Source organism: Phoenix dactylifera, chromosome 7 (assembly GCF_051530095.1).
Source record: "Phoenix dactylifera cultivar Ajwa chromosome 7, Ajwa_hap1_PhDact_Kaust_v1.1, whole genome shotgun sequence".
In the NCBI taxonomy this organism is placed as follows: Eukaryota; Viridiplantae; Streptophyta; class Magnoliopsida; order Arecales; family Arecaceae; genus Phoenix; species Phoenix dactylifera.
This window is the reverse complement of record NC_143196.1, coordinates 17,925,265-17,938,259: the sequence shown is the minus strand read 5'-3', so window position 1 is coordinate 17,938,259 and position 12,995 is coordinate 17,925,265. Positions and strand designations below refer to the sequence as shown.

The 12,995-nt window shown below is 39.7% G+C and overlaps 1 protein-coding gene across 4 annotated transcripts in view; it reads right to left on the bottom strand.

Moving 5' to 3' along the window:
- The window catches only part of DJ1C (Class I glutamine amidotransferase-like superfamily protein), a 60,324-nt gene extending 49,803 nt beyond the window's left edge, over positions 1-10,521 (bottom strand). The window contains exons 1-4 of one of the 4 annotated variants that reach the window (XM_088701271.2): positions 10,299-10,520; positions 10,012-10,212; positions 2,645-2,794; positions 2,394-2,573 (exon numbers count right to left, since the gene is read on the bottom strand). In XM_088701271.2, coding sequence (XP_088557397.2) covers positions 2,394-2,573; positions 2,645-2,794; positions 10,012-10,212; positions 10,299-10,454 — 687 coding nt within the window. In that variant the 5' untranslated portion in view covers positions 10,455-10,520. Of the gene's footprint in view, positions 1-2,393; positions 2,574-2,644; positions 2,838-10,011; positions 10,213-10,298 lie in introns of those variants that run through there. The other 3 variants (XM_088701270.2, XM_088701272.2, XM_088701273.2) reach the window with 3 other exon arrangements.
- Positions 10,522-12,995: the final 2,474 nt, after the last annotated feature.

The following is a 12,995-nucleotide window of genomic DNA, read 5'->3' as shown; positions in this document are numbered from 1 at the left end:
AAGATATTGTTATTAAATATTATTATATTAGATTGTATTATTAATTATATTATCATAATATTACTATTATATTATAATATAATATTATGATTGTAATAATAGGTTATAATAAGCTTATAGTATAATATAAGAAAATAATGTATTACAATTATGTATTATTACAACAATATAATACATTATTATATTATATTATCATGATATAACCGTTATTATTATAATATAATATTATGATTGTAATATATGTTATATTATGCTTATAGTATAATATAAGAAAATATTATATTATAATTATGTATTATTACAATGACATAATACATTATTAGATTATATTATATTATGATATAGTATAAGATATAATTATGAGATTTGTTGGTTGGCATTTGGCCATAAAAAAAAATCATTAGAACCAAAACAACTTTCCAACATTGGCCAGAAAGCACTTTTGGGGAGAAGCACCAACATGGAGCTTTTCCCAAGTAGACTTTTTCAGCTTTTTGGCAAAGCCAAAACAATTTCGGATCTTTTACTAAACACCACTGTACCATCCATCCAAAAGTATTTTTAAAGAGCCAAAAAGTTCTTTCTGGCCCTCCAAAAGCTTTGCCAAATAAGGCCTTAATATGTTCAAGGTGAGAAACGATCTATGGAAACCCTAAACATATCATTATCTTTAGATTAAAATCTACTATTAACCAAGAGCATATACAACCGGTACATGAAAATTTTTCTCACTACCAGCTGATTCTTACTTCGATATATGCTACATCAATTTAAGGTTGGATGATGATGTATATAACCCTTGACATTCAGTTTGAGGAGTGGAATATTCATGTATGAATACTCTCTCTCTAGAGAATCATGATTGTAGGTTACTCTTGAATACAAACAGAAATATTCTTTACCAGCCATATGGTCTGCTGTAGTCCTATATTCGAGCTTCTTTCCTTTGTTATTCCCTATTTGTGATAATGCAATGACAGTTCATATTAGCCTTTCCATTGGTCTCTTTTAGGTAGCATTCCATTGATGGTTAGAACCTAAAATTCAGAAACCAATATGTCTTTAATATAGTGTAAGGTTCAAGATTCATTTAGAAGAATCAAAGTTGTGCTTCATTGTCCAAAACATGTTATTGCTGAGTAGAAAAAAAATCAGAAAGCAGCTAAGCTGGGAGAAAAAAGTCTTACTCGTACTGGATTTGAAAATTTAGGCAATCATGATACACCCTTATAATAGCATGCGCAAAATACAAGGTACTTCAATAGTTCAATCCTTGAACCTATAATGAATTGCCCACTTCTGTTTCTTCATGAAGGACTCCCCATAACTGCTAGCCATGCAGGACATAAGAAATAGGTTCTCACTTTACTATCAAGGTCAAATAGCATGTAACGCTCACAACATGACAATCTACTACACTATGCTTCCTATACTTGTTCATTATACTCTCTAGCCCCACACTTAATCATGGTGTCTTAAATGAACAATATGGTGTTCCATGTGGGGATTGAAGCATATAAAGATTGAGTTCTCTACTATGTACCTCACTTTCACCAACTCAAAATTTGTTTCTTAAAATTGAGTCAATTAAGTAATGCACAGACCATACAATTCTGTTAACTAAGCTGACCAGCCAACTTAGACTTCAGCATGAAGACTCATACTATCATGTCCCGATGTATATGATAATGGCTTGAATTTGGGAAGTTGAGGCAAAGATGTTGATTTGATGCATCATGTGTAAATTCACCCACACATGCATTATAATGGTTCATAGTCTACTGAAAATGTATACACATAAGTTATCATTACCCACATCCCATATGGATTATTACATTCAATTACTGGACATACATAATCATTTGCTCTAATAATCATTGACTCCTCAATCTGTTAATTGTGGTATCATAGAGAGAATAAAAACTATGTTGATAACAGCATATAAATGATTAACTTTGGAAGCAAACTGAAGAATAACTCAAAAGCAATACTTGCCATTTAAGGGCATGTTTGGATGATTGGGATGAAAATCCTATTGGATTCGTAGATTGGGCCAGTACGACCAGCAAGATCATAGGATTACTGGCTCGGCTGGGCCTATATTCATAAGTACCCAGGAATAGCTTTGGAGTGGACTGGCCCGAATCCCTTAGGTTGAAAAAAAAGACCTAGGTCCAATTCACAAATATAGGCCCAATGCAAAGCTATTCCTAAGTAATTATGAAAATAGGCCTAGCCCAGCCTATAATCTTATGATCTTGTTGATTGTACTAGCCCAATCCACAAATCCAATAGGATTTTCAGCCCAATCATCCAAACAGGCCCTAAATCTTATATAACGAAATTGCAATTCAAAAAGAAAAGGGATAAAGTGTAATATTTTAAGGGCAAACCAGCTTTTCCCCAATATCTTCTGACACAGTGCTGCCAAACAGTTGGTCAACTAATGATTGCACAAATTCAAAGGTTGTCGCAGGACCACGACTTGTGGTGAGCTCACCCGAAACTTGAATGTTTGATGTAACTGCCCGGAAAGTAGGAAGCTTGTCTATGAAGGCTGGATGGCAAGTAATCTAGCAATCAAGCTATACACTATCACAAAACGTTCTCATGACTTTATGATACAAAATGAACGAAAACTTACCTGTTTTCTCCTATGCAGACCCCAAGGCATAAGAACAACCGCAGGAGCTGCACATATAGCACCATATAACCTTTTCTCCTCTGCTTGCTTGATTGTCATCTTTCTGAGGATTTCACAATCTCTCAACCGCACAGCACCTGGCATTCCCCCCTAAAATAAAACCAAATTGTTTACTCAGGATGATAGCATGAACCTGTGAATAAGTGAGATGGAGTTCCAAATGAAAAATGTCATAAGATTAAATAATAAGTGAACAAAGGTTGTAACTAACAGTGAAAGGTGTTTAAGGCTCTAACACAAGGAGAATATTTCAAAGCTAAGTTGGGAAAGTTGAAGGAAATGGAGAAACTAAAACAAAATCATTTGTTGCCGAGAATAGGATACAAATAACAGAACCATTCAGTAAGAAAATAAAAGAATATGTTCCTGTTCTAGCAATTTTCTGTTGAGATATAAAATACCATATGGAAACTTCAAGCCAAAATCCTCATTACACAAAGTTCAGAAGCTCAAAACAATAAAATTCTGCTTCAAATCATAGAACTGCTGCTCGAATCTAAACAAAGCTACTTTGGAATCAGGATACTGGAAAGTTATCTATTTAAGCTTATCACTTTCTTGCAAAATCAACAAACCAGAATCCGGTCATAATAGGGTGTGAAAAGAAGCTTTTCACAGAAAACATAGGTGCTTCTCTCCCCCTGTCTGCTTTTCACTGAATTAAAACCATTTGAGCTTGGGGTGTCAATGACCTGGTTGGGCCTAGGCCTGAAACCAGCCTGAAGCTTAAGCCTCAAGCCGGAGCCCAAACTGGCCCAAATGCAACCCGGCGGTACACAGCCCAAGCATGGTCTGACTTGGAGAATATTTTCGGGCTGGCTCACATTTAGGATGGGCCGCAAGTCATTTTTACTCGCTTTCTAGCTTTCGCCCGGCCTAGAAGCCGGTCGGGCCTCAATTTCCAAGCCCAAGCGCAGTTTTTTTTTTTTTGGGGGGGGGGGGGGGGGGTTGTATTAGGTCTTTGGGCTGGCTCGGACCATTGACAATCCTATTAAGCCACCTTTCCTAAGTTACAACTTACAAGAAACAATGGATTTCAGAAAGCAGATCATGATTGGGTTTAAATCAATGATTGAAGTGTTGGATCGTGCAAGGTTGTACTCGAACCAAGCTTGATCAAGCTCGGGTCAGATCAAGCTTGGTTTGAAATTAATTTCGAGCTTGAACTCCAAGATCAAGCTTGATCTGTTTGCCATTATCTCAAGCTTAATTTCAAACCAAGCTGGACAAGAGCCTATTTGATCAGCTTGACTATCCTAGGTGAAATCAACTCGGGACTAAATGAAGCTTAGTTCAAACTTGAATGAAAGCTCAATTCTTGATTTCAAGCTTGTTTCAAGTTTTGTTTCAGACATGTTAGTTGATCCAAAGAATAAAAAAATTGCAACAATTAAAACCTTATCCGATCAATCACATATAAAATTTATTTTTATATATTCAAATATATTCAAGCCTTATCCAATCAAGCTTGATCAAGCTGGCCGATATTTGGCTTGGTTTGAAATAAAAATTTTGAGCCTATATTGTTGGTTCAAGCTTGGTATGTTTAGCTTCAAACCAAGCTTGATTCAAACTCTTCCCCTGCCAAGCCCAGGTAGAGCTTGAGCTGCTTAGTTCATTTGACACTCCTGGTCTTTAGAGGCCTGAGCTAGCATTTGGCAGGGGCCATTATTGCAATTTGACTAATCTATTCCATATTGACTCATGCTAACTCAACATTGATCAATACTGCTTGTTAACATTCTTATCAAGCCTTAGGTGGCCCCAAAGCTTCTTTGTTTGCATCTCCAATCATTTGAAGTAGCAAGAAATGTTTTCGATGTGGTTGCAGCCTGAGGGGAACAAGAATTTCAGCTTCAACCAAAAAGTGAAGAAAAAACAATGGGTTGAAGCCCAAATCGTTACTTTTTCTTTGAAAGTCCTTATAAAAAAGGACTAAAAAAACCTATTTTTTTGAAACTCATTGCTAGCAACAACTTATTATGAGATTTGCGTCTGATAACAACAGTTTCATGATATGAATTTGGGAAAAAAAATAGGTGTTTTTTTGGGAGAAATGAGTTCCACCCAAAATCCTCCCCATGATACATTTAAAATTTGAAAATAACTGAATAAAATGCAGTGAATCTAGGTTGATTTTCATATATGCAGTCGAAAAGAACCAAAGTTCGTCGTTTTGATACCGAACCCCATACTGATGCCACGCTAGCATAGTGTCGGTACAGTACGGTACGTGGTTTTTATGGTGTATCGAGTATCGGTACGCCACCAGTACCGATACCGGTACCGAACCAATATGGTACGGTACGCCCGGTACCATTCGGTTCGGTATGGTATAGCATACCATGAGAAGAACCCAATCTATAAACCTAACAAAAACATTTTTAATTCAAGCAATTATGGTTTCCTAAAATCAATTTTTTAGAAAAATATTTGAGAATCACAAGAAAACTCTGTTTTAACGAAAAATATGGTAGCATATTTGCGCTAGACACCTCTCAATTGTAGCTTAATTTGATTAATTTTGCATGATGGAGGTCATGCAGACAAGGTCATAGAGGCCTCTAAGCCTATTCACTTACCAAGTGTAATAATTTCAAGCAAAATCTTGGTCAGAGTACCATAAATAATGACCCACTCCCATATATGAATATCAGGAGGAGCCCGGACAAGTAATAGAGAGCTATTGACAACAATGAAAGACAACATCGATCTAGATGGAGGCATCATAAGGTCATGGATGCTATCATGGATGGATTTGGATCAATAGGGGATGACTAGTTCTGAGAATAAGAGTTCACCAATGGAGTGGATCATCCAAATTTCTGCTTCATACCGACATGAATTTCATGACACCTTTATCTCTTGGTCGGTTGATTGAGGGGATCCTTCATTCCCTCCAGCAAACATAGTCAGTCATGTTCATGACTTGATGTAAACAAGTCTCATATGGCCTATGTGGCTATAGCCAGACAAGGCATCTCTGGTCAGAGGCAAATAGAACAAAGTCATACTAAATTGTTGAGAGAGAGAGAGAGAATGCAGAGTTTTTAAATGGGAATCGTATGGGAGGGCTGCACCTTGGCTATGCAAGGGTACTACTTCTAGAAGATATTGCTCCTTGTGCTGCACTCACATGTGAGCAAAATTGATCATCATTGCAGAATAATCTTGGTGTCAGCTCAGGCAATCTATTAAAGATTTCAAAAAAGTAAATAAAAAAATTTTCATGGTTATACAAAATAAACTCTCACTTTTAAAGATTTTGCCTCAGGCCAATAAGTAAACAAGTCCACAATGATGTGTGCACCAGCAATTGCAGATTTTGGACTCAGAACATTTAGCAAAATAACAAAGAGCTACAAAGGATAGATGTTGTGCTCTAGAACAACAAACTTGACCTCACTTCTAACTTGTGGTTGAAAATGGTCACAAACTATTCTATTTCTAACCCATTAGCTTGACATTTTCATAATTCTCAACTGGAATTTTGTACATACATAATATTTGGACTTAGTCGCCATGTTAAAATCTAAACAATAACATGCACATGCATGAAAGTAACTTACCCTATAAAATGTTAGAAGTTAGAACCATAGTAAGTCGTACAACCCTGAACTGTCCGGTTCAGGGTATACCAAACTGTACAACCACCAAACCAAGACATACGCCTCCTCGGCATGGTTCAAGCCCAAACCAAGCAGTTCGGACCTGAATTGAGCAAAACCAGTCTAAAACACCTAGTTCGGCTCTTTTTAGGGCAACTTAGGACATGTTCCTCTTAAATAATTGAAAGGGATGCATAGAAGGCCTCTCGTACCATATCTACCTCTCTCTTTCTATTTTTTTCACTCAAAAGAGAGTAAAAAAAGAGAAAATTTTCATGGAATTCCACTCAAATCAAACCCAAAATCACATAAAAAGCCCCCTCCCCTTCCCCATCCTCTTTTTCTTCTTTTTCATGCCGAAAATCAACCAAAAATGGGAAAAATGAGGAAAGATCATGCCAAAATTTTGAATTTTAGCATAATTTCATGATATGTTGTAGATTTATGGATAAAAATCAAAAATTTTCATTAAGGATGCAAAGTTTCAAAATAATACCCAAGGATAGACACAGACGAGGAACTTCTAACCGTCCTATGCAATGTGGTCTATAAGATGGATCCTGATCCCGTGATGCATGGAAAAGATAAAAATTAATTTTAATAGTATACAGGATCATTACTTTATCAACTTAACAAAACATTGACATCACATAATATGTGAATGTTTCACAAACTAAAGCATTTAGGAAAGGCTCCCACAGCTTCAACGATAAGCCAACTATGGCAAGAAAAGAAAGCATGAATCCAAGTATTTTTAAACATCGACTATAACTAGTTTGATATTCTATGATAAGTAGTGTCAGATATGCAATTTGCTTGATTGCATTTGCAGTTGAATGATGGTTCAATTTCGGGCAGCCATCTAAAAACCTAAGGTTAGTGATCTGGATCCTGTCATAGACGATCTCTTCTAATAGCTGCAAGTGCAACTGGTCTACCTTCGCCCTAATTCACAGCAAATAGATGAATAATCTCACATAGAAGCAATTGAATGACTTGGTATATATTCATTATAATCTGAGACTCAAATTAAAGTGTATTGAAGAGGAATTGGAGATGAAGTATGATTATCTACTTTACAATGATTTCGTATACAATAAGGTGGATTTGACGATTGGTTGGGTTGAGGGTCAATAAAAGCAGCTAGAGCTTGATAAGATAGAATCGCCTCCTCAACCGACCAATTTATAGAAAAAGAGGCTAAGGTGAATGCAAAATAATGGACAGAATGATACATGGTGATGCTCACATCCAACCGAGCAGCCACAAAGGTCGGAGAGAGTCAATCATCATCACAATGCTCCTTGACCGAGACATCCTCCTATAGATTTGACAGAGACATGCTAAGAAGAGGCTACCAAAATTCTCGATCTAGTCGAGGTGGTGGGCACAGTCAAACCACCCAATAAACAAGAACGCTAGGACATTCAAGGGAAGAAGGTAGTTCCTCAAGTTAGCAAAATAAAGAAAGAAAAGGGAACTGCAGTTTCATTGAAGAGAGCTAATAAAGAGTTGGTCAATCTGATATGAAGACCACAGTCCTCGACAGACTAGTTGCTAGATCATCTCGTGATATTAGGGATGATAACGATGACAGTTCGAATGATGATGCATCTAGTGACCAAAGAGGTAGCAATAGGCATGATACGGCTATATGACTCATAACTCCAATGTTTTTGATTCACCAGTGAGTCTCAATTCAGTGGATATAGCACTACTGCTGCAGATGACCTCGTACGTGGAGTAAGATCTCTGGACATATCTGGATCCGAGCTATACACCGGATTCTGTTTCATACAACCAAACTATGACTTGCATAGATATCCTTCAACCATGACCTCATATTCAAGCGAGTGCTACCCTCCATAGTATCAGGGAGATTAGTATCAGAGTGGCTATCCAACAAGTGCAAGTTATAGGATACAAGAATATAGGGTACATTATCTGGAAACTTTGTAATATCTCAGTCCCAGACGATGACCATGATCTTGATGTCTTCGAGGGACATAGGCGCTCCACAAAATTTTAGATATTGGTACATATTTTGTACTTTAAGCCTATTATATTATATGTATATTCAATTATATGTACTTTAATTGTACTTCAAGTCCAGTTGATAATAAAAAAAAGAATCAAAACAACATCAAAATCCTAAATCAAACAACCATAATGATTAAGACAATAACTAAAATTAGAAAAGATTGAAAAAAAATAAAGATACTGAAGAAACAAAAAAAACAAAGAAAATGGCTTATTGATCAGATGACCGATACATAATGTACCATATGTCAGTACAGTATCGAACCGGTACCGTACTAATATTGGAATATCACCACTTATGATCATAGCATCCGATGAGTCAAGGTTCGAGGAAAAGAGCCTTATATACTTTGGTTCAATCTATCTTTCGGTAACAGCCTCTAGTAGTAAGAGTCGAGCAGAGATCGCCCTCAATCACTTAGTAAATTAGCTAGCAAGATGCTCATCTTCAAGAATTTTCCAACCAAACTAAACAATGAGATACGGCACCTAGTACCGGTTCAATGGACCTTGGTTAGAACAATATCTTGCACATGGCACACAACAGTAACCTGCAAATGCATAACAGCTACCTTTATAGTTATAAGTCAAAATGGTAGTTTGGATATAAACATAATCGTAACCTGCATATCTACAAAAATGTTTAAGGACTCTATAGATTTAGAGTCATAGTCCACATTTTGCACAAATAGCATAGATAGTTAGACATGTACATTGACTATTTGCACAAGAAAGAACCTATAGTATTACTCGAGGAAGGCGGAACTGTCCCAAACCGTCCGATTCGGAGCGTATAGAGCCATCCGACGGCGAATTGGGACGATTCCAGTAATGAAATTGATGAATTGGCGAGCTAGGGGGAGAGGGAGAAGGAACGAGAGGAAAAGAGAGAGAGAAAGGGGAGAGGAAAAGGAGGGGAGAGGAAGGGAGGGAAAGAAAGGGAGAAGGTGGCGGTGAGCAACGGCAGTCGGAACAGGGACGAGGGAGGGGGGAGGGAGAAGAAGGAGAGGAAGAGAGAGGGGGAGGGAAGAGAAAGAGAGGGAGCAAGGGAGGGAGAGAGGGGGAGAGGGCCGCAGTGAGCGACGGCCAATGGAAAATGGCCGAGGGAGGGGGGATAGAGGGCTTTCAAAGCCCTCTCTCCTCCGTGCGTAGGAACTGGGGTGAAGCCCTTGTTTCGAAAGAAACAGGGGCTTCAGTCCCTTTTTTATATATATTTTTTAGATTTTTTAAGTGAAGTTGGCAAGGACTTCCCTGATTATTTTCTTCTCTACTCCCCAAGTCAGAAAGGTGATTTTTACATTTTCTTCTCTTTTTTCTCTTCTCTTCTCTCCAATTTTCTCAATCCAGACAGTGCCTACAGGAGAAACAACTTAAACAAAGCCCATGAGACAAGGGTGCAGAATACCAAGCCATCGCCAACAAGTTTCATGACATCATTAACAATGAAAATAACCTATGAAATTACAACCTTCAAGAGAAAGCAATAATTATCTCGTTTCATATAACCTCCTATGAAAATTAAAACATAAGAAAATTATAATCTTATAAAAGGTTGTTCTTTTGCTTAAATTTTGATATGAAAAGTTCACATAGTATTATAAATTTGGAGTCCGTCCACAGGAGGCACCATCAAAATAACTAGCGGCGGAAATTACTAACCGGTAGCGCCACAAGATCAAATATCTCGTTGGCACAGGCTGCAATGCAAGTGTCAGCCACAAGCTTTGTGCCCGAAGAGGCTTCCACCTCAAGCCCCGGCTCTACGGAGGCCATGAGAACGTCAGCACCAGCTCGGCGGAGGACATCCACGAGAATGACGGCTTCCATCTCTTCCGTGCCCAGGCCTACGGGAACTAGAACCTTCACGCCCAAGAAGAGGATCTTATTAGGGCCCAGGACCAAATGAAAGCATGGTCAGAGAGAAGCAGGGAATGAGAGATGTGGACCTTCTTTTTGGTGGGAGGGGGAGGAGAGAGAGAGGAGGCAGAGGTGAGGGGAACCGTTCTTCTCGCTCTACGCGTGGTTGCAGCCTCCGCTGCCGTCCTTTGGGATCCGCCGGCAAGCGTGGTGCAGTTCAGCGGCCGGAGCGCCATAGCCGCCATCTGGGGAGGGTGGGGGGAGAGCGGAGATTTCGCCCGTGTGGAGTAAGCAAGGTGAGTGGAGGAAGAAGGGATGAAATTATAGAACAGGAGCGGAAGGATGGCGGGTAACTCCGAATACGATCCGCATCCGACCCGATTTGTTGTCTGATGGTAAATTCCGGCGCACCGAGGCGCTTCAACAACCGGTGCTACCGTAGTGCCTCTCCCGCACCTTGCGTCCCATCCATTTACGCCAAAAAAACTAACCAGAAATTGTATTGGAAGATGTTAACTAAATATAATTTATCTGTTGTAATTATGCAAGTACCCTTAGAAATCTGAAATATACAACAAAAGAAGTAAAGCCAAGAAAGGGCTACATTAAGTGAAAATTTACTCTTCTTTTGTTATACTGGACCCCCACCAAAATTGTTGTTGACCCGTTATAACGGCTATTATTCATTCTGTAATGTTATAAATCTGCAGTGCACCTTAAATCCAGGGCGTAACAGATGCTGCTGTTGGGGGGAAAAATATAAGTCGTCACGCTTGCATGAACATCCGAGCAGACCTCCTCCGATCTGGAGGCGCCCGAGTGGCCTCTCTGACCTGGAAGCGCCCGAGCAGGCCTCCTCCGACCTGGAGGCGACCGAGTAGATCCTTCGACCAGGAGACCCGGAGGCACCCGAGTGGCCTCCCCGATCCGGAAGCGCCCGAGTGGCCTCTCCGACCTGGAAGCATCCGAGCGGATCCTCCGACCTGGAGGTGCCCGAATGGCTCCTCCGACCTGGAGGCGACCGAGCAGATCCTTCGACCAGGAGACCCGGAGGCGCCCGAATGGCCTCTCCGACCTGGAAGCATTCGAGCAGCTCTACCAACCCAAAGACGCCCAACTCGCGCACTGTGATCACATCTCCCCGTAGCGCGACCGAAAAACTACACCTTGCCTTCGTCGACAATCAATGCGTATGGCTCCAACAGGCATTAAGTTTACTCAACAATCAAAGCGTATGGCTCCTACATGCATTCAGTTTACTCAACAATCAAAGCGTATGGCCCCTACAAGCACTCAGCTCCCTCAACAATTAAGGCGTATGACATCTGCTGTCTACGGACATCAAGCCTCTTACGGCAAATCCGCGTGGCTACGAATGATGGCATGACTCCACGATGATTTGGGAGCTTCGACCTAATCTTCTGCAGCAACAGCATTGATTCACACGATCGAGCATTAATTTCTTAGCTACATGCTCAATCGTACGACAGACCGTTTGCCCAGTCACATCACAGGTATCCCAGCCTCCTCTATAAAAGGAAAATTTCTCCATTTTAGAGGGGATCGGAAGATTGAAACTCGGAATATTCACCACTCTTCCCGTTCATACACTTGCCCCCCCTCTGACTTAAGCATCGGAGGGCCGGCGCCGGAAATCCCGGCCACCGGCTTCTTGCAGGTCTTCCGGAGGACGTCACGCGCCGCCAGACCGCCACTCGCCGATTCTTGCCGGACCACCACCACCTGCTGATCCAGCACCGGAGCTCCACCTTTCTAACCCAGTGGTCGCCCCCGGGTCCAAATTCCAGCAACAGCTGCATACCTATAAAGTGAACCATACGAGCATGCAAGACTAGAGATCAATTAATAACAATCTCAAAGCGATAATAATAATTCTTCAATCATCAAAAACTAATTTAATCAAAATCTAAACAAAATCATTCCCATAATCAATTATTACAGAGTGCCATAAGTCAACAATTGCTAACTACTAACATCAATCAAATAAAATATTCTAACTAGACTGACTTGAGCTTATCAAAACCTAGGTCGGGTCGAGCTTGGGTCGAGCTCTACAGCAGAAATGAGGCCCGATGGCTATACCCAGGCCCGGCCTGGTCTGACTGTCGGGCTTAAATTTTTGTCCAGGCCCGATTCGACTTTATAAATTGATCGGTTATTTCAATTTTGAAAATAAACCACGCAATAGCACGTATCTTGTAGGACAGTGATTACGGGTGTCGGTCCACAGGGATTGGAGACAAGTTATTTTCTTTTAAAAATAAATCAAAAAGAAGGATTTGCTAACTTGATTCAACTAAATTAATCTATGAGTACGAATTGAAATTTAATCAAAGTAAATAGATCTAGGGTTTGGAATCCACCACATAGCATTGCATCAAGGATTGTGTTCTTAATTTTTATCTTTTGGAAGGCATGCAATTTTGGCTATAAGCCTTTTAAAATAAAAACATAAAGAGTGTTAGGAAGATCCATCTTCGGTATAGCATGAAGTGTCTACCTAAGTATGCTAATCTAGGATGCAGCACACTTCATCTTCCTAGGCATGGATCATCTTAGACTACTTTAGCAAACATGATTAGTAACTAGCATGCTCAAAGTTTAAATATCATAAAGGAATATTTCATTGAAAATAAGAATTTAAACAAGCTCCAAAATAATAATAAAAATAAGAACTACAATGCCCTGATACATTGCTAGGGCTTCATCCAGCCCTAGACTAGATGTTTAGCCGAGCATGGCTTCCGGACGACCTCCCATCCTCA